The 26753-nt window shown below is 33.7% G+C and overlaps 1 protein-coding gene across 1 annotated transcript in view; it reads left to right on the forward strand.

Annotated features, from left to right (window-relative positions):
- Positions 1-221: 221 nt before the first annotated feature.
- The window catches only part of LOC124364358 (katanin p80 WD40 repeat-containing subunit B1-like), a 62029-nt gene continuing 35497 nt past the window's right edge, over positions 222-26753 (forward strand). The window contains 7 exon segments of the mRNA XM_046819757.1: positions 222-535; positions 3377-3526; positions 5081-5211; positions 10086-10304; positions 11788-11913; positions 14626-14813; positions 17406-17562. Of these exon segments, the coding sequence (XP_046675713.1) occupies positions 3493-3526; positions 5081-5211; positions 10086-10304; positions 11788-11913; positions 14626-14813; positions 17406-17562 (855 nt within the window). The 5' untranslated portion in view covers positions 222-535; positions 3377-3492.

Consider the following 26753-nt stretch of genomic DNA (forward strand, 5'->3'; position numbering starts at 1 on the left):
TAATACTATTTAAAACAATGTTGCGTATACAGTATACACCTATTGTTTGTTAAGTTAAATGTATTCATTGTGAAGTGAAAAAATACATACCAATATAGACTACTTGTTTTAACTTTTTTTTTAATTAAATTTTTGTTGGTGAACCTGAAGAACCAACACAGCTGTTGCATTTTCTAAGCGGGGGAGAGAAAGATTCCGTCTAGACAGAAGAATAAGAACAAACAAGAGAAGTGAAGTGGAAGTGGATTAGTGGAAGGAAATCGAAATGTAATGATTTTTAAGCCTTGACATGATTATATAGTTGCTTCTCCTTTTTTAGTATTAACCTTGCTTAATTGGAAGAGATTCTTTGAATCTTATTAATATTTTTATAAAACTAGTTTTCTTCAACAACAAACTTCGTTCACCACGGCAACCCTCACAATTAGAAAATCGTTAAGAACTTTAGTGTTTGTGCATTTCATTTCGAAGTTATCGTATGTTAATGGAAAACTGGTTTTGCAGATAACACATGCAGCAATTCCATGTTGGAAAAGTAAGTAGCCATCCTGAAATGATTTATTAGTTTTAAAGTTAGATATTGTTTGATATTTCTAACCTTAAATTGTATCTAATAGGCTGTTCTTGGATGTAGGCTGTTGGTTAGGTTAATTCATAACCCACGCATTACTGGGTCTAAAGCACTGATAATTGATAAGTTATGTCCATTACTTTAGTGGGACACTGGTTAAAAGCCTCAGAACTTAAAATTACATTGTTTAGCTTGGTAGAGTACCTACAATAGGGTAGATTTAAGTGGTCTACACTTTTTATTTTGTTGTTTTTATGAAATGATTAATTTGATGTAACAAATTATTATAAATATGACTTTATAAATTTATAATAATGTTTAATAAAGACAAGAAATAATGAGAAGTGACTAGTGTTTGGTAACTGCTTAATATGTAGGTTTACAATATGTAGACCTAGTTTAAATAGATATCATACTAACCTTTGATCTGGCATGTAAAGAATATTCGTTTCCAAAGGTCCGCCTGGATTGGCAGAGACAAATATTGTTACCAAAACAGATGTATACCTATATGTTATTTGTAAATATTGATTTTTTTTATAAATGACAACATATACTATGGAAGAACATGAAATATAGGCTAGTGCTAGTTTATTTTTAACCAAAGCAATTGACAATTTGTCAAAAGAGAAGACAAACACACATCCCACGCTGAAAAGCATAATATAGATGTTCCGTACTGTACACAAAACAAGAGGAAAGACTGCTTCCCAGTTCTTGCAATTAGGCTATACAATGCTCTTCCGGATGGGGTCAAGGAATTAGATTACATAAATTTAAGCGGAGAAGACTCCTGGCTTATGGAGAATCCATTTTACTCCATCAATGAGTTTTTTCAATTGACTGGACCTCAATTGTCAAATCCGCCACCATCTTGACAGAATTTATAAGTTTTAAAAGTGAACAGTTTTTAAATATTGGTTAAGTTAGGTTAGTTTTGACACAGCTAATCCAGCAGTGCTGGTCAAAGGCAAAGAAGAAGGTATTCAAAGTACTTTGTTCTGTATGGAAAGTTATATCGCGATGTAATATGGGTTGGCTATATTTGTTGTACAATAAAAAAAAAAACAAATGTTTATTTTACAGAGGAGTTAGTTTTTGTGTCATGAGTGCATTGTACAGTGTGTTTTACTTATTAGTTTTCATAAGTTTGTATTTTATGAGTAAATAATTATGTCTGAAAACTTCAGAGACAACTCTAGGGCTATAAGACTATACATTTGATCTGATTATGGTAAAATACTAATTTACAAAAAATGCCTCAAAGTGGGCCATGAGTACCAGCTTCATCATTAGACATAAGAAAACAACCCACAAGAAAGATTTACACTAGTGTTCTAATCACTATAGGTATTGTAACTATAGATTGAATAAAAGGTAAGGATAAATTTACACTTGCTATATCTATAATATGTATTAAAGATTCTACATAATGCACAAGACTGATTTGACTGATGCTTGTATGCCATTGATAATGCTTGGCTCTGAACCTTCTTATTGCTTGGTAACTGAAGCTTTCTGACACTTAGTTTTCATGTTTATTATTTTATAAGGACTGCCTGATTGTCATACAAAATATGAAATATATTGGAAGTTCACCTAATAATTGTACAGAATTGCCTGATGTGCTAGTACCGCATATTGGCAACAAGCAGTGTGAAACTGCCCATAAATTTCATCCATAGAAAGAACTAATCCTCTGATACGAATCCTAACTTGGTTTGTGAACTGGCCACTTACACGTAGGCTTAGCATCATGGGTGTAATAAAGGCATTTAAATAGAGCAGTTTAGTTGTTGGTGTCAGCTGTCAGATGACATCAGCATGACATATTGTTGACTGTTGGTTATCATATGCTTTATTCTTTTCAATATTCAAGTGTGAGTAAATGTTATAGAGAATAGTCTCTAGTGAGTCCAGTGTAAATAAGAAAGGAATACTGCAAGAACTGCAAAAAGTTAAGTTCACACCTTAGTCTAAATGGTAAATGTTTATATCAAATTTGAATATTGTATTTCTTTACTATCCTGTTTTCTTTCTTTTAGAAATATAACAAGTTTGTAATATGTTATTTTATAGAACAATTTTTATAAATTTAAAAATGTGTGTAAGTTAAACATAATGTTATTGTAGTATATATAGAGAAAGTGCATATAAAAGTGCTTTCATGTAAATAAAATTAATTGATTATATACCTTCTGAGTTGATGAACTAGGTTAGGATTCAATTAGGAACTAGGTCCAGTTACTCGTTCTTTTTATGGATGGAATCTATGGCCAGTTTCACGTCGCGACGGTCTGTACTTAACAAAGGAGACTATATATTTGTGTGTATGTAGTAAGAAATATGTGTTGGACGAGATGTATGCATTTAAGGGGAAACTATGTTTTTCTACCTAATTCATAAATGTCTTTAACACAGAAGTTTTTTTCCAAAATCAAAATTATAAATGTATATGTATACAATTTTTAATTTATACTTGTGTAAAATAATTTCAATCATTGTATCCAAAAGTATACTTATTTAACTATAAAAAAATCTAAATTATCATTAAAAATTAAAAAAAAAATATATGTATTTTTTCAACTATGCATCAAGGAGCATAATTTCCACTCTGGGATTTTTGGCAAGTCCATAAAAAATGATGGTGTCAAATGGATTAAAAGTTATGTGAAAAGGTAACCCAGAATGAATAATGAAAAACCGTTCATCATTATCGTTATTAGTATGTTTATTTTTAATTTATGTTCATGTGACTGAAATTCTGTCATTTTGTGAAATTGACCCTTTAATGTTGCTGTTTAGGTGTTCTACAAGATATACTCGTGCCTGGACTTCTTATTTACAGAACAGATTCTGGCCTAACTGTGCCGTTATTACTAGTCCAACACAGAAAGGCATTAGCCTAACACGGAAAGGCAATGGCAGCAAACACAAAGAGACTTTGGAAAGTCCGTAAGTATATTATTATTGTACTGACACAACTGTACTAAATTAATTCTATTTCTTTGTAGTGATTTTTTTTCCATAAAGATCATTTAAAAACCAAGCAGAAATTAGGCAAGGTATGTAGTATATGATAAGATCCTGTCTTCATATGACGTTATAAATACTTGCTAAAGAACACTTGTGTGCTCTTTACAGATGTAAAAGTACATTAATAACTTAATGAACATCCATGAATTATATACAATTTTTATTTCTTAGGACAATTCTAAGAATTGTGAAAGATTCATTTTGTGAAAGAGCAAATTAAGTAACATTTTCACCTCTCATCAGTTTTCAGATACTAATTTCAAGCGTTTCTAATAAGGCTTGCATAAAACAACTTAAACTATTATAAAAGTACAGCTCAACAATAACAACCTACAATGCTAATAATTGGATACTTTGGTATTATCTGGAGGCCACTATTTTTTAATAGTTTTTTTTACCGAGGACTTACAAAATTGCTTCTTTTCGGTAGGTAGAAAACAAAGACCAATCGTCATAATGACATGCAATTTTCACTGTATGTCAAATAAAGTCTGTTCTTTCTGATATTGTATTTTTTTAGGTCTCCCGTAAGAAAAACTGTTCCAAAATTATTGACCTCTGGATAATACCAAAGTACGCATAAATTTGAACAAAGTGGACAAAGCACAGTTGCATTGATACAACACAGCTTAAAATTACTCTTGTTTGAAGCAGTTTTTATTCCTTACATGTACAGACAGTGTGTGGAGAAAGTGTCAACTATTTGTTTTCAGTGGCTATAAAGTTTGCTAACGTTATCCAAGAGGTTTTGAGAAGAACTACGGTCCGACAGGACTGGTTAACTGTTGATGATTGCTGACCAGTAAAATGAAACACTGAAAAATGCACAAGGCAGTCATTCATTTGGACTTTATCAGAGCGTCATGTAGACCTAGGCGATTCTTCTTGGTAGTTTCTTATCAATTATCTCAACCTTTAACAAGGGTCTCTTTGTTAAGTTTGCTATTGACCATGTATGATTTCAAAAGGTAATAGGGTTTCGAGCATTTCTCATCGTTATATGTCATAAAAATAGAACACTACACATAACACAGCTATGGTAGGAAGGGTTGATTCACTGTGAATGTTGATTTTAGCTCCAGTTCTCAGATGCTGCACTTAAGAGGAAGATGAACTGGAGATAATCTCAACATTCGAATAGAACACTTGAGGATTTGAATCTTTCCTCTTCATCAGGTCTACAAACAATTCCGATCCTTGAAAAGTAGTGATCTACTTAATGTAACATATAACGATGGCAAAAGTAGAAAATCTTGTTATTATGTCTGTCTCTCTTGTAATGAAAGTAGGATTAGAAAATTGGTTTAGTACCTTAAAAGCAGGTTTTACTTTGAGCGATTTGATTTGGTTTTATACAATGAGATATTAGAAGTTCTTTAATACCAAATTTTAACTAGGATTTCATATACCTTCTTTATGAGTTAATCATAAAACTGTATCTAGATTTGTTCACAATGTTGCATTATGTTGCAGAGGAATTCAAAGCTCACAGTGCCAACGTGAATTGTCTCGCCTTAGGGCAGAAGTCCGGACGAGTTCTTGTAACAGGAGGAGATGACAAAAAAGTCAATCTTTGGGCCATTGGCAAAAATAATTGCATCATGGTGAGTGTTTGGTTGCCTTCAATTTAAGTATATTGAAAGATTAACTATGCAATTCATTCCAAAACGCACTGTAGAGGTAATTAATGTCTTTAATCTTCTACCCTTTAATTCTAATAAAACCAGTTAGATTTAATATGGAATATTGGAGTGTGTAAAAATCAGAATTGTTTGTGAAGAGTCGGGTATTGATGTAGTTTAATTGTTTTTCCTGCCTTTACGGTCACTGTGTAATAATTTTGTATTTTTTTAGTTTCCACTAGATGTTAGTTGTTTGTAAACAAATACATTATATCATCGTGTTAGAAACAAGTTCAATGAAAGCCTGTAGTTGAATATCTTTCTAAAAATAATCTTAGAGATTGACTGGACTTTAATGAAAGAGGTGACAGTAACAAAGCACAAGTATAATATGTATACGAGTTATACAATTCCAATTCCAAAATTTGTTATTTAGTAAAACAATATCTGGAGCTAGAAAATATTCTACTCTGTTGGTGTACTTACAGGGCTTAAAAGGTTATGTTCATTTTGATGCGCAATTAGGTTTAAATTAATAGGAAAAGCCAAGGATTATTACTAATGGATAGGTAAATCAGCAGGATTACCTTGAATACTCCCTTCTAGGGTGTAATGATTTGAAAGAAACTATAAACTACAAGGAAACAGGAATTTTCCGGACATTTGCCATCGTTCAATTCAAAGTACAACAAACTTCAAACAAAGTATAAACTACATTAAGTTAAATTTAAAAGAACACATATTTGGAAATTTTTAATTACATTGCAATCTTTTTCAACCAGTAGAGAGCATTCCAGTTGTCTGTCGTCCATTTTGGGTCGCAGAGTCAATGTGGAAAGTAGGGTTGCCAATTCACTTGTTCTACACACTGTGTAACTATTGATATTGTAATAAACATATATGTGTGTGTGTACTAGCAGTTACCCGCGGCTTCGCACGCACTTTCGTAGGTTTTGCACCTCTATGAGCACTTCTGGTTTGAGTGAATTATATTTCCGTCACTAATGTTTAGTTTGCTTTCTTCCCATGATTAAGAAAATAAGTTAAAAAGTGTGTATTTAAGGTCATTGTAATTTACTTCGATGTCAGCATTTTTTGTAATATATTGTGCAGTATAAATATTATTGTTTTTAATTTACTAAATGTAATTACAAACATTTAAAGTTGTAAGGACAAATACATATAATAAAAAGTAAATTTTAGTATAATGATAAATAAAAGTAGTTCCGAGTAACTGGTTTCAATCAATTTCAACACCACTTATTATTCTTTTTTTTATTTTCAAAGATAAAGATTTAAAAACAACAATATTATTCAATTAATACTCCAACTAATGGAAGGCCACGTATGTTTTATTTGTTGCCACATACTACTTTTTACAAGCGTTTCAGCTTAGTTAATGGAACCAGTTTGCAAATTTATTGCAAGAAGTCATAATCCCAATGTGACTTGTTTTGGCCATACCAATAACATGCACAGTCTTCCAGTGTTGTGTTCCATTGTAAATTATTATCATATTTTCATTGTCAATCTGTAGCGCATCTATATACTTTAAATTTATCATTTTTTTTCACATTAAATTAAAACAATGAATTTTTTAAGTAACCTAGTATTGAATACAATAACACAAACAAAAACTACCTGTATAAAACTCAAATCAAAGTACAATTACATTTTCAGTTGAGTCTCAAAGAACGCGAACGCACGTTGTGTTTGCAAGTTAGCGTTAGTGTGTAAATTGTGTACAATGCCAGTGGCTGGTCACATATCAGCTAACGACTCAGTGGAAGGCTTCTTCATGAATATCTGAAGGCTGGAGTTGCCTCAATTAACACTTGATGATCGGTTTGTCTGTCTGTCTGTTAAGCGTTCTCACGGCCGTTTAACATTTGTTGTGGCCTGTAATTATAATTAAGGAACACTCGTTAGGTGCCAATTACCCCGAAATATTCAGAATTGGGTCTACAATAAATTCAAGAGTTGAATCATTATTTCGAGTATCAGTTCGTAGCAAAGTATTTTTAATTTTCAGTTACAGTAATAATTGAACAGTAAGTTTGGAAATTCTCAGGGTTTTGTTTCACACTTATTGATATCGACTGTATTGAGAAACTGATAGATTAAAAGCAAAAGTAATTCTCTCACGGCAGTGTTGAGAAACTGATAGATTAAAAGCAAAAGTAATTCTCACACACCAGTATTGGTTTTGTAATCAGCTGATAAAATAGCTGAGCTTTAGATAACTCTGATATGCTGTGATATCAACCAGCAAATATTTTTGTTAAGGAAACCCCTGTACGTTTTGTATTTGAAGTGACTAATCAATTTCGTATTAGTTTTCCTGGTATCTTAATATGTTGTACTCGTGACGTTTGAAGTCATTCAAAAACCTGTCACAGAAATTAATCTACATTTGGTAAATAAGCTCTTCAGTATTGCACAAGCAATAGAAATCTTGTATTGAAATAATCATTTCCCCATAGGCAGTCTAACCGTTACATTAAAAACTTAAAAACTTAATATAAAGTAGAGTGATATTATATATATATATAAAAAAGATTGGACCTAAACTCTTAGTTTTGTTTATTCTTATCCTTTCCCTGCCAGACACTGGCAGTTGTGTAGATTGCAGAATTTATGAAGGAAACCAAACATTAGCTATGAAATAGATGAACATTTTTTAAGTATTATACTAATTGCAGTAAAAAAAATATTATTTGTTAGTTTCAAAATAGTTTATGAAGCATATTATGAGAGTTATTGATTTTTCTTTTATTAGTCACTAGTGTTTCATTTTAAGAAACTGTCATAAATGTTTGATAATGATATCTCTATCTCTATCTGACTGTTACGTAAATATCAGACACCTCAATATAAAAACACAAATTTAAGAAAATAGCAAAAATATTTGCAGGAAAGAATATAAAACAGTGAACATGCATTTCAATAGTGTCCTCCACCGTTGGCCTTTCTGCTTATCAAACCAGTCTTTATCTTCCTTTTGGTCACTTTTCTAGTTATATGGGATTTTCAGCCTTGTGGATGTGCTCTTCATTGGGGCATTTAATGACTTTCATTATATTTACCCTAGTATTTAGGCCTAATTTTTGCATCATTTGAATTTATATTTAGTAACCATTATAAGATAGGACAGGCTCATATACTCTAAATCTTAACATGTCAAAGGTTACAAATTATTTTAGGTATGGTAAAATCTCCATTATTTGCAAATATACCTAATGAATGCTGAATCTGCTAAATATCTTATACTTCAAAATATTCTATATCACCCATAAGATTTTACTTGTTGGTCTTAGTCACCACGATCTGCAAGATAGTGTTCCTTTGTTGTTAATATAAGTATAATGTTCCTAATAAATAAATGGGGATTAATATTAATTATGTACAAAGACTGGAAGCTTAAGTTGAATTTTGTGTCAGGACCATCTCTTTAATTTAGAATTTAATACATTCAGATAATTAAGTACTTGAGTCTGATAACATAAAAAATTCTGGAAATGCTAGAATATGTTGAAGCCATCATAATGAAGTCCATTCTGGATGGTCAGGAGTATTGCTCTGTAACTTCTGGTTCTACTGAACCCCTTTATAAGATGAACTAATTTCTTTTTTTTTCCAGAAGTTTTTATATTTCTGGCTGATATATACCTTACAGTTAAACCTACACTGGGTACATCAAAAGTCTATGTGTTACACTTAAATCTAGACAATCCTTTGGATGTCCAGGAGTGGTACATCACTAACTATAAATGTCGAGATATTGGGGTATAGGTGTTGATTGATAGGTGTAGTCTACTGCAGAGAATGACTGTTGGAGTGGGTCAAACCCCCTCAGTGTTAAAGACTCTTGCTAGTATGAGAGACTACTGCTTTGACTGGAAGTGTTTTGGAAGTGGAAGTGTTTCCACTACTTTAGTGGAAGTGTTTAGAACAGAGCTAGCCTCCACTTCTTCCAAGAGGTCATGACACGTATAGTCCAACCTATCCCTCCTCAGAGGATCTCAACAGGAGGTGGCCCCTACTCCAACCTTATCCAATCAGGAGGAATTTCTCATTATTTTGGTATTTTCCGGAGGACACTATTTTTGAAACAGTTTTTGTTACTGAGATCTACAAAACTATTAGAAAGAACAGACTTTACTTGACTTACTGTGAAGATTGCATGCCATTATGACCCATGTTTCTTGTCTTCTGCCTACTGAAAAGAAGCGATTTTGGCAAGAAGGCAGCCACTCTGTCCCTATCTGTTATTTGTTATAGGGTACATATACATACCTATTATAAATATAAAAGTTAAAAGTCGACATTTACGAGTACTCACATGATCTGAGCTTGAATTTAGATCGCATAACGTGATTTGACGTTGGAAAAGTACCGATCAGAAATGCCTCTGGTCATCACTGTAGGCTTCGGTGGTGCTGCTACCCCGCACTTCTGGTGGAAAAATCATGTGAGCGTTTGTATAGGTCATCTTTAACCTGATACAAATATGATACTACTAGTAACATATTTATGATAACTTGACTTAAACCTGCTTATACCGCATAATATTAAAAAGTAGATAAGAACAGCGTGGCTGCCTTCTTGCCAACATCACTTGCTTTTGGTAGCAGAAAACAAGAACCGATCGTCATAATGACATGTGATTATCACAATAAGTCAAATGAAGTCTGTTTTTTATAATATTGTAATTTTTTTAGGTCTCCGGTAAAAAAAAACTGTTCCAAAAATAATAGCCTCCAGATAATACCAAAGTACCAATTTCTAGGTTCTTGCTTAAATGAAAAGAAAAAAAACTTCTTTTTCTCGTATTTATTATTTTGTGTGTGTCTCAGAGCCTGAACGGACACATAACATCAGTGGAAACGGTGAGGTTCAACCACACGGAGGAGTTAGTAGCGGCCGGTTCTGCAGGGGGAGTGCTCAAAATCTGGGACCTGGAGGCTACCAAGATCATGCGAACTCTCACTGGCCACCGTTCAGGACTACGGGCCGTTGACTTCCATCCGTATGGTGATTTCCTCACCTCCGCTTCCCTCGACAGCAGTGTCAAGGTAAACATGAGCATGAACAGATTTTGAGAATTCGATTTTGGTAGAGCGAGTGACTAGGCATTAAACCAAGGATCCATGGCCAGTAATCAGATTTGATTTTTGTTACAATATGAAATATTTAGATTCTTTTTGTTTCAGTAGTAAAATCTTCGAGGGTTGTCAAGAAAATAACAGAAATTTAGGATCAGCTTGATAATGGGCATAGCTAGAAATCATTGTAACATGATATTGTACCTAGTATGCATTGAGATATGGTAGCAAGCATATTATATCTCCTGCTTTCTCACTGTCGCTAGTAAAAATGTGCGCTGTGCTAAAATTCTTACCTCATGTGAAGTAAGTTCAGTGATTGGGTTTTTATTGATAAATTGATTTAAATCCATCACCAGCTTTGTGACATTTATGGGAATGAAATAAAAAGTTGAAACAGAGTGAGGCAGTGCTCACAGTGGTTAACCTAACCTGGTTGTTGTTGACGAAAATTAATTTAAAATGTTGCAAAAATCGCTGTTTCACAACCACTGAACTTTTATAACAGTTCTCCTAAATTTCTCAAAGTTTGTATGTTGAAACACAAGAAAGCTTGGCTACCACAAATCTTGTGCCAGATAGGTTCCATAAATCCTTACAGAAGATTTAAATAAAAAAGAAAAACAACAAAAGCAAATGTTAGCTGCATCACTTAATTTTTTTAAGATTACGATAAACATGGAATGAACTTCTTGATTACATTGTGATGCTGTTCTTGAACTTCAGTATTGACACCAAATTTCACACCATTAACCAGTGGAGACCAGGCAGTGAATTTCTGTAAACGTGTAATCGAGAAACTGCAATAGCCTAAGAATGTAGCTTTAAAATTTAAAAATTAGAAGTTTTTCTTTTGCTTTGTTAATTTTGTTTTTCAAAATGTCAATTACTTTCTTGACAGCACTAGTTAGTTTTAATAATGTTGAATGAATGTATTTAATTCTCTATCCCTCAAATAACTGCTTATAGAATTCAACCATTAAGCATCACACTTGGTGCTAGGTAATTTCCAATGCTTTAGCATGTCACTTCAACAAAATTGGTATCTTTCTTCTGGGTATAAGCGTTAATCTAGGCTTAGAATTGGTTCTATGCAGGATTACTTGAATCAATTACAGCATCATCTGAGTCGACATGATTTATCAATTTTCACTAAATATGACCAAGTAAACTTTTGATCATATCAGGAATTTGCTCTGGTCAGGGAGGCTTGAGATACAGGTAAAACACACTCAGTATTTGTGAAGGTGTTTTTTATGTTGTTTGTAAAATATTTATATTTGTTTATTAAGAGTGTGTCATACTACTGTATTCAATAATACAGCTCAAATGTTTCATTAAATTTTTGAAGCAGTGTTTAATTAGTCAGCTGCAACATTTTTTTTTTTTTGTCAATAAGTTTCATGTTAAATAAGCAGTATTTGAGTGATACAGCACTTGTTATTCTCCTTAGGTATGGGATGTCCGACGGAAGGGCTGTATCTTCACGTACAAAGGGCACTCACAGAGTGTGAACAGTGTCAAGTTCAGCCCTGATGGACTTTGGGTGGCTTCTGGAGGCGAGGAAGGTATGGTTAAGGTAAGGACTCAGACATGGAGAGATTAAATTGCTCCAGAAACCATATTATTTTGATATGGAAAATTAATTTTTTTTTTTATTTAGCTTGAAAGATTTAGGACCACCTCTGAATCATTTTACACAACCTGATTCTAATTTAACATTAATATTGCAACACCTTTTAGCTGGGTTTATTTTGAAAATCTTACCAAATGATTATTAGGTACTTTGGGATTATACCGACCACACCCAGACATGAATCGTTATTTGACATTTTGCTTCTACTGATTACTAGATTAGCGTAGAACAATATTTCGTCAATATAAAACAGGAATTGTCTTATCGCAAACCCCTCCCCATCCTCAGACAGAGGTCAAAGTCGAGCGGTCTAGTAGATAACGTGATTGCAGAGTCTCGCCGCCCGTTCAGCTGGTTCGTCGCTTTGTTGTACTTCCGTGTTTTACCTCTACATTTCTCTAAACACACAAAAATTCAACAAAAACAAACATTACTAAACTCTTTATTGAAAAAACACTTAAAACTTGTTTTTATTCTTGATCACACTCCGCCACCCAAAATGCGAGTGCCTCCGGCCATCAGCTTCGGCAGCACCTTCGGTGAAAGAAAAACATCCCTCGAGATAGTACCTATCAGTAAAATATCAAATTCTAGAGGGGCTGATCAGAAATATAAATTTAATTGTAATGGAAAGGCAATTATGTACCGTGCAAATCATGTGATGCCGCGCGGCCGTAATCGGGATTCTCGAGAAAGATAAGATAACAGCGACAATGATACCAATCACAATACCTGGAAACACTAATATTTTTATTTTTTACTATTACACAAAATTGTGGAATAGGAAACATGGCGATAGCTTGAGTAATAGTTTCATAATTAGCCATTAGAGTACAGTAGCAATACATTAATACTACTGTTCTTTTAGTTGTAATAAACCCTGCTGAGTTTCTAGGTTATAATTATACGCTTTCAGGCAGTACGTTATCAGACAGATATTTGAAAACCCTAAGTGGTGTAGGCATTTATCTACGTCTGTGGCCGAGAATCGCGTAAGTGCTGACAAATTATATTTATTTTTCGTGTTTCCTGCTAAAAACAAAGATCGTATTGTTGTGCTTGTTGAGGTAATTCTGGCATCTTTGTCTATTGTTTCCAGCCAACTAGTCTCTTTTTTGTTCTCTTGGGACAAGAAGCTTAGAAATTGCAATTAGGCCTATAAGGACTTTTGCGCTGCTTCTGGAGTAACAGGATATTCTGGATGATTAAGGTTGGGGTTACGGGCTGCCTCCTATCGAGATCCCCGAGGAAGAATTTAGGGCACAAATCTCAGGTCACGTCCCCAAGGAAGACGTAGAAGCCAACACTGAACCAGCCTCTCCAATCAAAGCAGGCAGAGAGCGTGGCACAACTTATGTCTAAGCTAGTAAGAACCTTTGACTGTTAGGGAACGAACCCTACCACTCCAACAGTCATATCCCGTAGTAGACTAGACATATAGAATTACCCTTTCACCCCAAAATTTTGACATTTGCAGTTAGTGATGTGCCGCTCCTGAACATCCATAAGATTGCTCAGATCTAAGTGGCACATCGGTTTTTGCTGTGCTTAGTGTGGGTTCAACTGGAAAGTATAAACCAGCCAGAAATGAACTCTCCTGGGTAACTAGCCCTTTGGTATTGAGTCTGAATGGGGATAAGGTGGAGGAAGAAACTCTTCCGCCACTCCCGTCATGTGCTGTCTGATGCTGCTTTTCGTGTTGTGATGGTGCGTTTTGAACAAGTGTGCCATTGACCCTCAATTTATTATCAGTTGTGTTCATAGTGTAGGTCTTCTTGTAAACTATAATTTTCTTTGTAATTTTATGAAAATAAATACTGACCAATAAGTTTTGTATCTTCTCTCCAAATTTTAAAGTAAAATTTTATCTCAAAAGGACAATTGAAACTGTTATAGGTTTTTATCATTAATACAGGTTTACATTGATTGTACAGTAATTATGTAACAAAGCCCATTGGAAAGTTATGGAATGAGGTATAGTTAATTTGTGAAAATTATTCAAGAGCTTTTTTTTTCATGTGTTACATGTAAAGCTTATGCCCAAGTTTGATATTTTATCTCACCTCATGTACCTTTTAACAGCACTTTTCAATACAAAAAGTGCTGCATTTTTATTTTGTAATGAATGTTTGATTTAATAATTGTGTGTGAACAACAACAAAAACGTTTTCAAATAATCGTTAAAACTATTTTATTTTACTATTTTTTTTTCTTACTAATTATTGGGACTATTGTAATAGGACGGTAGTTCTCTGGTAAATTCTTGTCTCCTTTCTTAAATATAGGGTTAACCTTAGAAAATTTTAAATAATTGCTTCAACACCCATTACAGTGGAGTGATTTGGTCTAAAGCCAAATTGATAAGGATAGATCAAATTGTTTGATGTAAAATACTGAAAAAGTTGCCTTATTAAACAGGATTCTATAGTATTTTCCAATAGGTTTTTTATGGTAGTATTAAAAATGCAGAAATTAGTAAATGAAGTTTGTTAAATATTTTATATTCTATTTGTTATCAACCAATAAATTAGTGTTGTTTAGATTTTGAAATTTTTTACAATAGAATAATTTCTGTAATTGTCAGAATTCTGGATATAGCTTTATCTTAAGTGCATATAACCAGTATTACATTTGGTAATTGTTTGTTATTTTCAGCTGTGGGACATCCGAGCAGGCAGGCAGCTTCATGAGTTCTCCCAGCACTCAGGTCCAGTAACGTCAGTCGAGTTCCACCCACATGAGTTCTTGCTGACATCGGCCAGCTGTGACAAAACTGTCAACTTCTACGATCTGGAGAACTTCTCCCTGGTATCCACCAGCGATAAGGAGACCATGGCCATCAGGTGACATACTTGTTCTTCAGCTAGCAGTGAATTATGGATGTGGAGGTCTGATAACATTCTATCAGACCTAACTCATAGATCCATTCAATCCATTGTGCTAGTCAAGGGTTATCTTATAAGATCACCAAAAGGTGATAAAAATCCTATTTACATTAAACAAGGTAAAAGTTATTGATTAATCTCACTTTTATAGTCCTTATTTAAGCATTTATGACCCCTTTTATACAAATGTCGCCTAACAGGCTTCACTGAAGTTTCATGAAATATTGTAATGTTTCCATCTTTCCTTTTATTAAATTAATTGGTTAATTAGTTGCCGACTTATTAATCAGTTAGATATCACTGTAGGAAATTATATATGAACCTTAGGGTTACAGTTTTGTAATTTTATTCTTTTATTAGTATAATTATAAAAATACTAAAACTCGTTTATCGTTATTTAATTACAATATTAGATTAATGATTCTTATTTATCCTTGTGAAATAATAATCAACTTAGCGATAATAATAGTGACTAACTATTAAATTCAAAATCAAATAAGTTGAAGCTTAATACTAAGTGAAGTCACTGGAGCGATTCCTTGGTAAACGTTCGTAACAATTGCCAAATGTGAATGGTCACAATGATGAAGCGACGACACTGTCGATTAAGTATAGTTCATTTAACCAATCAAATTAAATCGAGACTACTCAATTCACCTAGATTTTTCTTTTTTATTTCAAGTCAAATTTCCGGCACACAACACTTCTCAGTTTCCACTTAAAATTTGTACTTGAGTAATGAAACTTGCTTCGTGACCTTTGTAGCAACACTTACACTGTGGTTCTTTTACGTGTACTATCCTGACACTCAGCTGTTCCAGTTACGACTTTTAACACCATACAATACCGATAATTTGGTAACCCAAGTTACGATCCTCTCACCTGAAAGGTTTGAGCTAACTCTCTTAACACTGTGTAATACTGATAGTTTTTTATAAGATCCACACACGATCCTCGCGCCTCAGAGGTTTGAGCTATTACTTTAACCCTTTACAATACCGGTCATTTTGTAACCCAAGATACTGTCCTTTTGCCTCAAAGGCTTGAGCTAAGACTGACTTTTCTCTCTCGGATCAAATTCCACCATTCTAGAATGGGTGTTGCCCTTTAGGCTTTATTGTAATTTCATTGGCTCTAATAAACCATTGGTTCAATTTTGTCCTCCCCCCTGCGTATTTCTGAGAAAGTTTGGACATCCCAATTCTCACGGTAGCAGGGTATTTCCTGGTATCTCACATCGTTGGTATTTCCTGCAGGTGGCCTGTGATTTATTATTTTATTTCCCCCCCGTACCTCTGTATTTAAGTCTATGGCTCATTTCGTTCTCAAGACATCCTGTGGAATGTTAGGCTTTACTATCACTCAGTGAAATCCCATGGAGAGACATGCTCCATCATCGATTTTCAGTTCCTCTGATTCACAGTGAAGACCTATTATCATATCTGATCAAGACTGTTACGAACTGCTTCCATTCTCTGTATTGAATTGGTGCATTGTATTAATATGGTCATATTGAAGTATCAGTGCATCATTTGGAATTATTTTACACTTTGATAATATTGGTAATTACAGGTAATTTGTTATATATGGAGAGAAAAAAAATGTATTGTAAAATTATTTGCATTTAAAATATGATCTAGTGATCCCTGTGGGATAAAGTTTCTTTATGGTGCTTGTTGAGGCCCTAACGATTGTGATGTAGCTTTTCTCCTACAAATTTCTTAACTTTATTTTGCATATTTTCCTGAGTTGTATTCATTAGTGCTTCGCCTATGGTACTAATTTAAGCAACTACCCATTTGTAATTTTGTTATTCTGGAATTGATCTTTAGTCATGATAAGTGTCAATCAGAAGTGACTGGCACCTTGGTGGTGAAGTTTCTGCATGAAACTGTGTTGCCAAATATTCTGTAAGTCTCACTAGACATAACTGATTGCACAAATAAATAGTAGAAAACAACTGTAAGTTGGTGAAATACATCCACTAGTGCCAACTTCCCCGGGAAAATTGCTTGTGATATTGAATAAAATAAGGATGGCCAAATTTGGATGGCATTTGTATTTTCAATATAAAATTGCTTTAAAATAATTTATGTTAGTCATATAATATAAGCTCTATTGGAATTGTTTACTAATTGCCATACAAAAATGACTTTCAATCAATGTAAATATTTAAATAAATTATTTTTTGAAACTTTATATAACAAAGAGTCAGATTTACAGCATTTATAGCTAGTTTTTTGTTGATCAGATCTAAGCTTAGTGGTATCTATAAGTGTTAAGGCATTTAAATCCTTAATTTAATCATTTTTTGGGATTCCTTGCCTTAGATAAAATTTAAAATATTCTGAAAAGCGTTCTTTAACCTCCATATTATTTTAATTAACATTGAGAGATCTGAATATGAGTGCTTTAGTTAGTGTTGATTAAATAATTTTTATATTTCAATCAGTTTTAATAGTAGTTTTAGTGTGCCCGCTTTATGGTACTTATACTGTACCAACAATATAACATGAACTGTACACTTGACTCTCCGTTTGTTTGTTAAAGATCCATGTGTTTCAACAACAATGGAGACTGTCTATATGGTGGTGGGCTAGATGTGCTCAAGGTGATCGGATGGGAACCTGCCCGTACCTTAGAGATTGTACCCATCAACTGGGGACGTGTACAAGATATCTCAACAGGGTACGGTCCCAACAGACTGGTGAGTAGAGCCACAATCTTATGTATTCAATTGTATTCTATTGAAGCAGGATGAACTCAAATCCTAAGCACATGAGCCTTAAGGGCTCTTTGCACTTCCTACTAAATAAGATAGAAGTTTTTCAGTACATTTTGACCTCTTCAAGAAGCTTGACGAAGGGCTATAAATTACCAATGAAGTACCACATGGTCCCCAAATAGTGTTTCAACAGAGTCAGTTGAAAATCACATGTACTAATGTCTTTACATACCTTACACATGAGTTTCTATAGAAGTCTCCCATCCTGTGAAGGTGGGGATGACAGTGTCAAGTCTGCATTAAGCTTGGTTATCCAACACAGAAAGCCTCTCTCCAGATCTAGTGCTTCAAAGGCAACGTTTCTTGCAGGTGAATGCCAAAAAGCTTACTCATCTTGCAGCCCTTTCACACGGTGGTACTTAGTGAAAATGTTTTAAAATGTCAATTTATAATCGATTTAAGATGATAATAACTATTTAAGTGAAACCAAAATGTTTTGAGACACAACCCGTGTTGTGAAATCCAGCAAACAAAGAGGATCAGTCAGTCTGATTTAATGAAAATAAGGACTCTCACACTAGTTGTCATGAGTATGTCACAAATAGACGGTGAGGGAGTACTAGAAACAGTTTGTCTGGATACTCATGTTATTCTCTACTTATTTTCAGAAATTCAATATAACTGATTATTCCATTGGTCTTGCATCACAGAACCTTCATCCCCATAACCAATTTTAGATGGTTGGTCAGATAATAATCGGCTGGAAAAAAGAGGTTGAGTTTTTTTTAACATATCTTGTAATTACAATAGAACCTGCTACAAAAATAAATAAATAAAATCACAATAGGTTGAAATTTTATTAAAATATTCAAATCAAAATCGTTGTCTTTAGGCATATAGCAATCAACATGGTCATCATTTTGTGTTACAAATCATAACTTGTCATAGCAGCGTTCTTACTGTTGCTTAGGTAGGGTTAGACTACTGTAAATTGATAGTATAAAACTCATGTATGCTATGTAAGACTTCTTTTGCTGAAGGAAATTTTCAAATAAAATAACATTCATAAATATTAATATAACATTTTAAAATTAAATAAATAAACTACTTAAAATAGATAATCTTTCTTATTTAAAAACTTGCTAAATATTTATTCCTGAAGTTGGTGTGTTGAAAAATTCATCGATAAAGCATGAGCACCCAGCCATCTATGTAACTTACATTTAAATGAAAAATTTTTTGTTGAGAGTGGTAACTTATTATATAGTCTAATACACATTATAATGTGAAAAGACATTATATTTTCCAATCATGTGAAAGATACATCAGGACGATTAGCATGCCTTGTAGATTTGTCATGGATTTCATTCTCACATTATATGATACAATTTTCTTATGAATGATATAACAATAAATAAATTATATAGAGATAAAAAAAAAACAGTTAACCCTTTACACGCCCCTAATAAATCCATTAACTTTCCTATAACACCAAGACAAGTAAAAACTTTATTCTTTAAGTTCAAATTTAATTTTTATTATAGCTAAATTTTAAAAGCTAGACAAATAGATAAAAAGAAGGACAGAAGAAAACAGTTCAAACAACTATACTCAGGCCTACATGTTCCCAAGCCCCCTGTCCTAGAGCCTGTATTACAGATTTATTAAACATAGTGCTCAGTTCTTAATGTAGTCTTAGATTTTACCGAAGTGGGAATCTCAAAGGACAAGAAGAGTTTCCCAGAGAGATACATCCAATGTCATTTTGTGACTCAAGAACAGGACTAGAATTGTCAATCGGAATAAACTCAAGTTCTAAATATTCTACTGCCTTAATAATTTGATTAGACAATAATTTTTTCCCTCTAAGATTAAAATACATCCCGTGTCTTGTATGTAGAGTCCTTTCAGCCTTACTAGCATCTACAAGGACTAAATTTATTTTTTTTACATTGTACCTTAAGAATTGAGTTGAGTTAGTATTTTAACTTCCATGTTTACACATGACAATTCCACCAACATACCTTGTTGCCAAGTCTACCAAAATTATCTTGCAGTCTTCTGAGAATATTAGAAACTGCTTTGAAGACTACCTGAGATACATTCTTTGCACGTCGTTCGAACCACAATGTCTTCCTTGTGAAATTCTTGAAGATTATTTGCACATTTCCAGCACTTGTTTTAAGCCAGCACCAGGTCTGACAAAGCCAACAGCCTTGTGCATGTCTTATTGCGAGTTCACATACCACGACAAATCTCTGCCATAGTTGTTAGCAGAAATCAATATTTTTCTTTTTTGTATTTCGTCTGACTCAAGCCTGGACCAGTCAGAATACTCTCTTTTTCAACAATATTTTCTTTTTCAACTTCCATTACCTCAAAATGGTTAGTGTACTTGAAACTTTAATTTGACCCACTATGCTTATGCTTAGACTGATTTAGTTTAAAATTATCACTTTTGTTTTGTTTCTTCTTAACCATACTGGAATAAGTTTCCTCAATAGGACTGACCATGTCTAACTCTCCCATTATTATTAATTCACCATTATCAATATTTGCTGTTAAGATTAAAATTTTGATTTCATTGTTTTGTCATTAGTCTTAGCCATTGCCTACTTTTTCTCCTTTAAGTAATTCATTTAGTTGTTTTAATTCCCCTTCATATAATATGATCTTCTCTTCTTTTTCCAACACATGTATATCAAGTTGGCTGTTGTGACCTTAGTTTTTTAATTTCATTATTAGTCTGAAGCGATATCTTTACTATCTTGTCCTGATTACGTAATTGTTCCATTAATTCCTCATTAACCAAATTATGATATTCATCTTTCTTGTAGTCAATTTAAGATGTGATACATACATTAACGGTGAAAACCACTGGAAACAAACCTTACATAGAACTGCTTAGTGACATTTTATAACATTTGCCACAAGAGCGTTTGGGTCCTTTCTTCATAATTTTACCATATCATAAATAATGTCTTACTGTATAACTAAACAGCAGAATATTTAAAACCGTATTAAATTTTAAATTTCAGAAATAATTTTGATAGTGCAAAGTTTTTTTTTTCAGAAAATAAATAGCAATGTTTTTATTAATTAGCGGTGATGTAATAAAATGAACATGCAAGTTAAATAAACCAGATCTGTCAAAGAGAAATGTTTGATAAAAACTAAATAAAATGTACACAGTTCACTCCTTTGCACTTATACTACACACTAATAACAGTAGGCTTAACAATTGTCAAGTCAAACAAAACTAATTGTAGAATTCACTGAGAATACTTATTATTTTATCCAGTAGCAGACAACTTCAATAAATTCATTAATAAATAATTGTAAGTAATATTCAACATGTTTTTGTAAAAAAATACTATAACAAAAATTTTAATGGTAGTAAATTGCTAAAAAATTTGTCTGATATTCGGTACAAAAATAAAAAGTCCTCACCAAGATTTGAACTGATGAACTTCAGGTTGAGTGTGTACTACTTTATCAGTTGAACTATCACTAGCTGATAAGAAACTTATATCCTTCTCTTCCACCTGTCAGTTCAAGCATGTGTCATTTCCTGTAAAGAAGTGATTTCTCAAGAAAACATTACAGTAAGCTATATTGATTACAATATGGAATTTATTTTTAAATTTTGTCTGTTTTAAAATGTGTTAACAATTTACCTTTATATTGCAGAGTACATACAATGAAAATTACAGAATTTCAAAAACATGACCAAGCTGGCAGATCTAGGTTATCCCTGATTATTGACAAATAGTTTACTCTTAACATAATTGTTCATTACTTGCATTTCTTATGACTTCATATTATTTAGTCACAGTTATTTTTTAAAATGTTTCACAAAATTAAAAAAAAAAAACTTAGCGAAACAGATAACTTCTTAAATTTAATTTTAAGGTTAATTATGTCTTTGTAATAAAAGGGGAAACATTAATCAATTCTCACTGTTACAAAACCATAATTTTGTTCTCAACTGGTTAGTCCCAATTTACTGATAGTATAAACAAAACTAAGAGTTACTAGTTAACACTTTCCATTCAAAAACACTTTAATAAAACAGTATCAAGACTGGTAGCATATCCACCTCCAGCAATCATTACACTACATTTAAATCACCACAATCTACCTCACTGTGATTGCAGTGTTTTCCCTAATAAAACACTTATTACTTACACTATGGACATTATAAAAAGTAATATAAAATTGCTAAACCATCTGAACTGCACTACTAGGATGATAGCTTGTCAATAAAGAAAGAGGGATGGACTGAACTCTTGAACAGCTGAACAGTCAGGGAGACATGTGAACAAAAACATAAGGCAAACAGCTGTTCCAATATCTGGACATAGAGTAAATACATGTTATATTGTATATTGTCATTTTATATATATATAATAAAATATATATATATATATATAAACGTTCAATAAACGAATCGCAAAAAGTACTTGCTCCGCCGGGACTCGAACCCGGATCTCTCACTTGCCGGGTGAATGTGCTACCATTACACCACAGAGCCCTCACTTTTTATGATTCAATTATTTTGTATTTGGCCGTTTCTTTCACATATGTGTCTAAATAACCAAACTAACATATGATCGGAAGACCAAATACCTGTCAAATGACTTATTTACATTCAATCAATCAATCAATATTTCTTTATTACATGAACATTAAGTACAGTAATATAGTCAAACATAGTATAATGTAATAGGAAAAGTCACTTAGGTGTTTGTTGCATCCAGGAACTCCTCCAGGGTGTAGAGTGGAGTCTTGACAAGGAATTCTTGAAGTGCTTTCTTCAGTGCGTTTCCAGTTAGCAATTGGAAGTCTTCTGGCAGTTGATTTCTGAGTTTTCGTCCTATGTAGGACGGTTTTCTTTCAAAGAGGGCTGTTCGATGGCGGGGTAGAACATATCTGGAGGCATGTCGTGTGTTGTAGTCATGGAAATTGTTGTAAGTGTCAAAATTGAGTCTGTCAACATGTAGAATTGTTTCGTATACATACAAGGCTGGTACAGTTAGAATGCCTAAATTTGGATACGCTTCCCTGCAGCTTTGTCGAGATTCCAGATTGGCAAGGGATCTAATTGCCTTTTTTTGAAGGGTGAGTATCCTTTTCAGGTTTTTAGTAGAGCTGCCCCAGATGATAAGACCATATCTAATGTGGGACTCTACCAGTGCGTAATAAGCAGCTTTGACGGATTCCTGAGTACCCACTGATTTGAGTCGCCTCATAACGTATATGCCTACACATATTTTATTGGAAATGGTGCTTGTTGAAATTAACAAGTGTGTCCAAAATTTTAACAGCCTCAATCTTAAAACAAATTCTGCAAAATCCAATTTTATAAATTTTGCTTTACGACCAGTAGATAGTCATGATGAGCCAGCTGTTATGTTGGCTGACACTATGCTGGAAGAAGTATATTGTTCGAAATTCCTGGGAATATACCTAGATCGAGGGTTGACTTGGAACGATCACATCGACCACGTTTGCTCCAAATTGGCCTCAGGCATTTATGTTTTGAGGTCTCTAGCCAAATACTGCCCGACTCAAGTTCTGATGATGGCGTATTATGGCTTGATATACCCCCACCTCACTTACGTGTTGTGGGGAGCTTGTGCAAACAATCAATTCCTGAGAGTGTTCAAGCTGCAAAAACAAGCAATCCGCATTATCGCTAAGTTGAAATTTAGAAAGACGTGCAAGGAAGCCTTCAAAAATTTGCAACTGTTGACGCTGCCCAGTCTCTACATCTTGGAAACAACTCTGTTTTGTATGTCTAAATGTGCCATGACGAATGGCCGAGACATACATATGTATGAGACTAGAGGCAGAGATAACTACCGAACTGGTAGACACAGAACGGTGGTTTATGAACGCTTGCCTTCACAGGCAGGTGTTCAATTCGTCAATAAGTTACCAGATTCAATTAAAAAAACTTCAACACTCAAAGTGTTAAAAACTCGTTTGAAACGCTTTTTAGTGTCAAAAACATTTTATAATGTTGACGAGTTTTTTGCTTATGATTGGGAGACCACCAATTAAAAAGACTGACAAAATTCGTCGCTGGAAGTGGGAATAATTGGTGAATGAATGGATGTGGGTACGTTTGCAAAATTGTATGTTTGAATGAGATTTCTTGTGGTGTGTTTGACAAAAATTTTAGCCAGTAAAAAGTAAAAATATGACATTTGCCATGCGTTGTATAATGTTCCGGCAATAAAAAACTGATTTGATTTGATTTGCTCACATGATGACTCCATGAAAGTGTACTATCGATCGCCCAGAATTTGTGTTTTATCAACTACTGATATGTCTGGAATATTTGTTGGTATTTCCTTTTTCTTACTGAAATGCACTTGCGTTGTTTTATTAGGATTTATTGTCAGATCATTCAGTGCACTGTATTTGATGGCTTGTTGGAGAGAAGTCAAGGAGTTAAGGGATAGTTCATCTGCTGTGTCATTTTTTATAAGAAGGGTAGTGTCGTCTGCATGCATTATGCAGTCAGTACTGGAGCTGGCGATGAAAGTAGGGAAGTCATTAGTTAGAAGAATAAAAAGAACTGGGCCAAGTACCGATCCTTGAGGCACACCTTGTGCCAGTGGTTTTGGAGTTGATGTGTACGATCTGGTGATGCAAGATTCAGTATGCTGTACCTCCACAAGTTGTGACCTTCCTCGGAGGTAGCTGGAGAACCATTTGTTCTCTATGCCTCTTACTACCAGATTTTCCAGCTTTTTTAAGATTAGGTCATGTCCCAGACTGTCAAAAGCCTTGCTGTAGTCAAGAAATAAGGCTGTTACGTACTTTTCGTCATCTATGTTGTCAATGATTGATTCTACTAGGCTAGTAATTGCTGATATGTTTGATTTTCCTTTTTGAAATCCATGTTGGTTGACTGTGATTAGGTCATGTTATTTAAGGTAGGCCATCAATCGCTTCAGAACAAGTTTCTCTATGATTTTTGCAAAAGTAGATATTAGCGAGATGAGTCTATAGTTCTGAGGGTCTGATTTCTTCCCTTTCTTGTGTTTTGCATAGACCTTTGACACTTTAAGCCTTGAGGGGAAGTGACCGTCGCCAAAAGATTTGTTAATGATTGCTACAAGGGGTTGGGTTAATTCATTTGCACAGAACTTCACACTCTTTGAAGAAAACTCATCTATGCCACTGGACGATTTGTTTTTCAGGCTGCAAATTGTTTGATTCACCTCGGTCCAAGTTGTTGGTGTCATGCAAAATGACTGTGGCAAGGGAATGTGCAATAATGTCGGGTTTTTTCCTGTCCATCCAGATGCTAGGGTATGTATTTGGTTTTGAATTGTCATGCCAGCCATCTGAGTAAAGTAAGTGTTAAGGCTTTCGGCTACTTCTGTAGGATTATGTAGGGTGGTGTTGTTGATGTTAAGTTTAGGGCACTCCTGGTTGCACTGTTTCCCACGCCTCTCATTATTAATCAAACTCCATAGAGCCTTGGTCTTGTTGTCAGATTCTTCTATGTGCTTTGAGTTTGCTTGCCGATGCAGTGTTCTTAGTTTTTGGTCATATATCCTCTTACTGTTTCTCATTATTTCTTTGTCTCGAATGTCTCCTGTTGTTTCATAGGTGTTGAGGGCTCGTAGGTAGGAGGCTTTCATATCGGCAGATTCCAGGTCATAGTAATGAGATGGTTTGGTAGGGCCTCTGTTCTTGTGTTTCCTTTGTGGGCAGCAGATATCTAGGGCAGTACAAAGGGTGTCATGGAATATATTATATGCAGTTTCTGTGTCTTCAGCAGTTTCAACAGCATTCCAGTTTTTGTTGTAGAAGATGGATTTGAGATTTTCAAGGTTTTTTTTCCCCATTTGTCGCTTTAGTTTTGATGTTGATTTGGTCTCTTGATTTAGGTTAAGGCTGCTCAATTGGGCTGTATGGTCGGAGAGGCCAGTTTGTAAAATAGTTACAGTGACCTCTGCTTCTGGGATGTTGGTGCATACGCAGTCTATCGAGGATCTCGTCTCGGCTGTTACCCGTGTCGCAGGAAGGGGAAGCCTTCTTATGTTGTGTGTGGTTAGTTCGTCTTGTAGCATCAAATTGTCAGGGCTGTTTTCTTTTAGGCTATCAATGTTTATATCCCCTAGTAATAAAAATAACTTATTGTGTGCTTGGCTGTGGTCTAGGATGTGTGATAAGAAGTTTTTACATTTATTAAATTTGTATAAATGGCAATAGCCGAATTTAATTTATTTCAATAAACATTGAATCGCAAAAAGTACTTGCTCCGCCGGGACTCGAACCCGGATCTCTCACTTGCCGGGTGAATGTGCTACCATTATTACACCACAGAGCCCTCACTTTTTACGATTCAATTATTTTGTATTTGGCCGTTTCTTTCACATATGTGTTTAAATAACCAAACTAACATATGATCGGAAGACCAAATACCTGTCAAATGACTTTTATTTACATTCATTAAATTAGATTAAATGGCAATAGCCGAATTTAATTTATTTCAATAAACATTGAATCGCAAAAAGTACTTGCTCCGCCGGGACTCGAACCCGGATCTCTCACTTGCCGGGTGAATGTTCTACCATTATTACACCACAGAGCCCTCACTTTTTACGATTCAATTATTTTGTATTTGGCCGTTTCTTTCACATATGTGTTTAAATAAACAAACTAACATATGATCGGAAGACCAAATACCTGTCAAATGACTTTTATTTACATAGCCGAATTTAATTTATTTCAATAAACGTTGAATCGCAATTATATATAAACATATATATATATATATATAATAAAGTAAACTAAATATATATATTGTATAAATACTAAGTACAAGAGTTAATGTAAGGATTATTTAAGATTGTAGGTATCTTAAAACTAATAGTTAAAAAAATGTTTTATTTTACAAAATACTGCTTAACATCAAAAATAGAACAAAATAATATTTTGCATATAAAGAAACAATTTTTTTACTAATATAAAATTAATAATAGAAAAATATGAATTGTAAATTACTAAATAAATAACTTGTTTTCAGAGTTTATGTAAACATTAAATTTTTTTATTTGCATAATACAACTATTCCTAATAGTTCATATATTTAAACCATGCTTCTGGAAATGAGCTGGTATTTTTAAATAAATATTTAGCGAACTCAC

Source organism: Homalodisca vitripennis, chromosome 6 (assembly GCF_021130785.1).
Source record: "Homalodisca vitripennis isolate AUS2020 chromosome 6, UT_GWSS_2.1, whole genome shotgun sequence".
Taxonomy (NCBI): Eukaryota; Metazoa; Arthropoda; class Insecta; order Hemiptera; family Cicadellidae; genus Homalodisca; species Homalodisca vitripennis.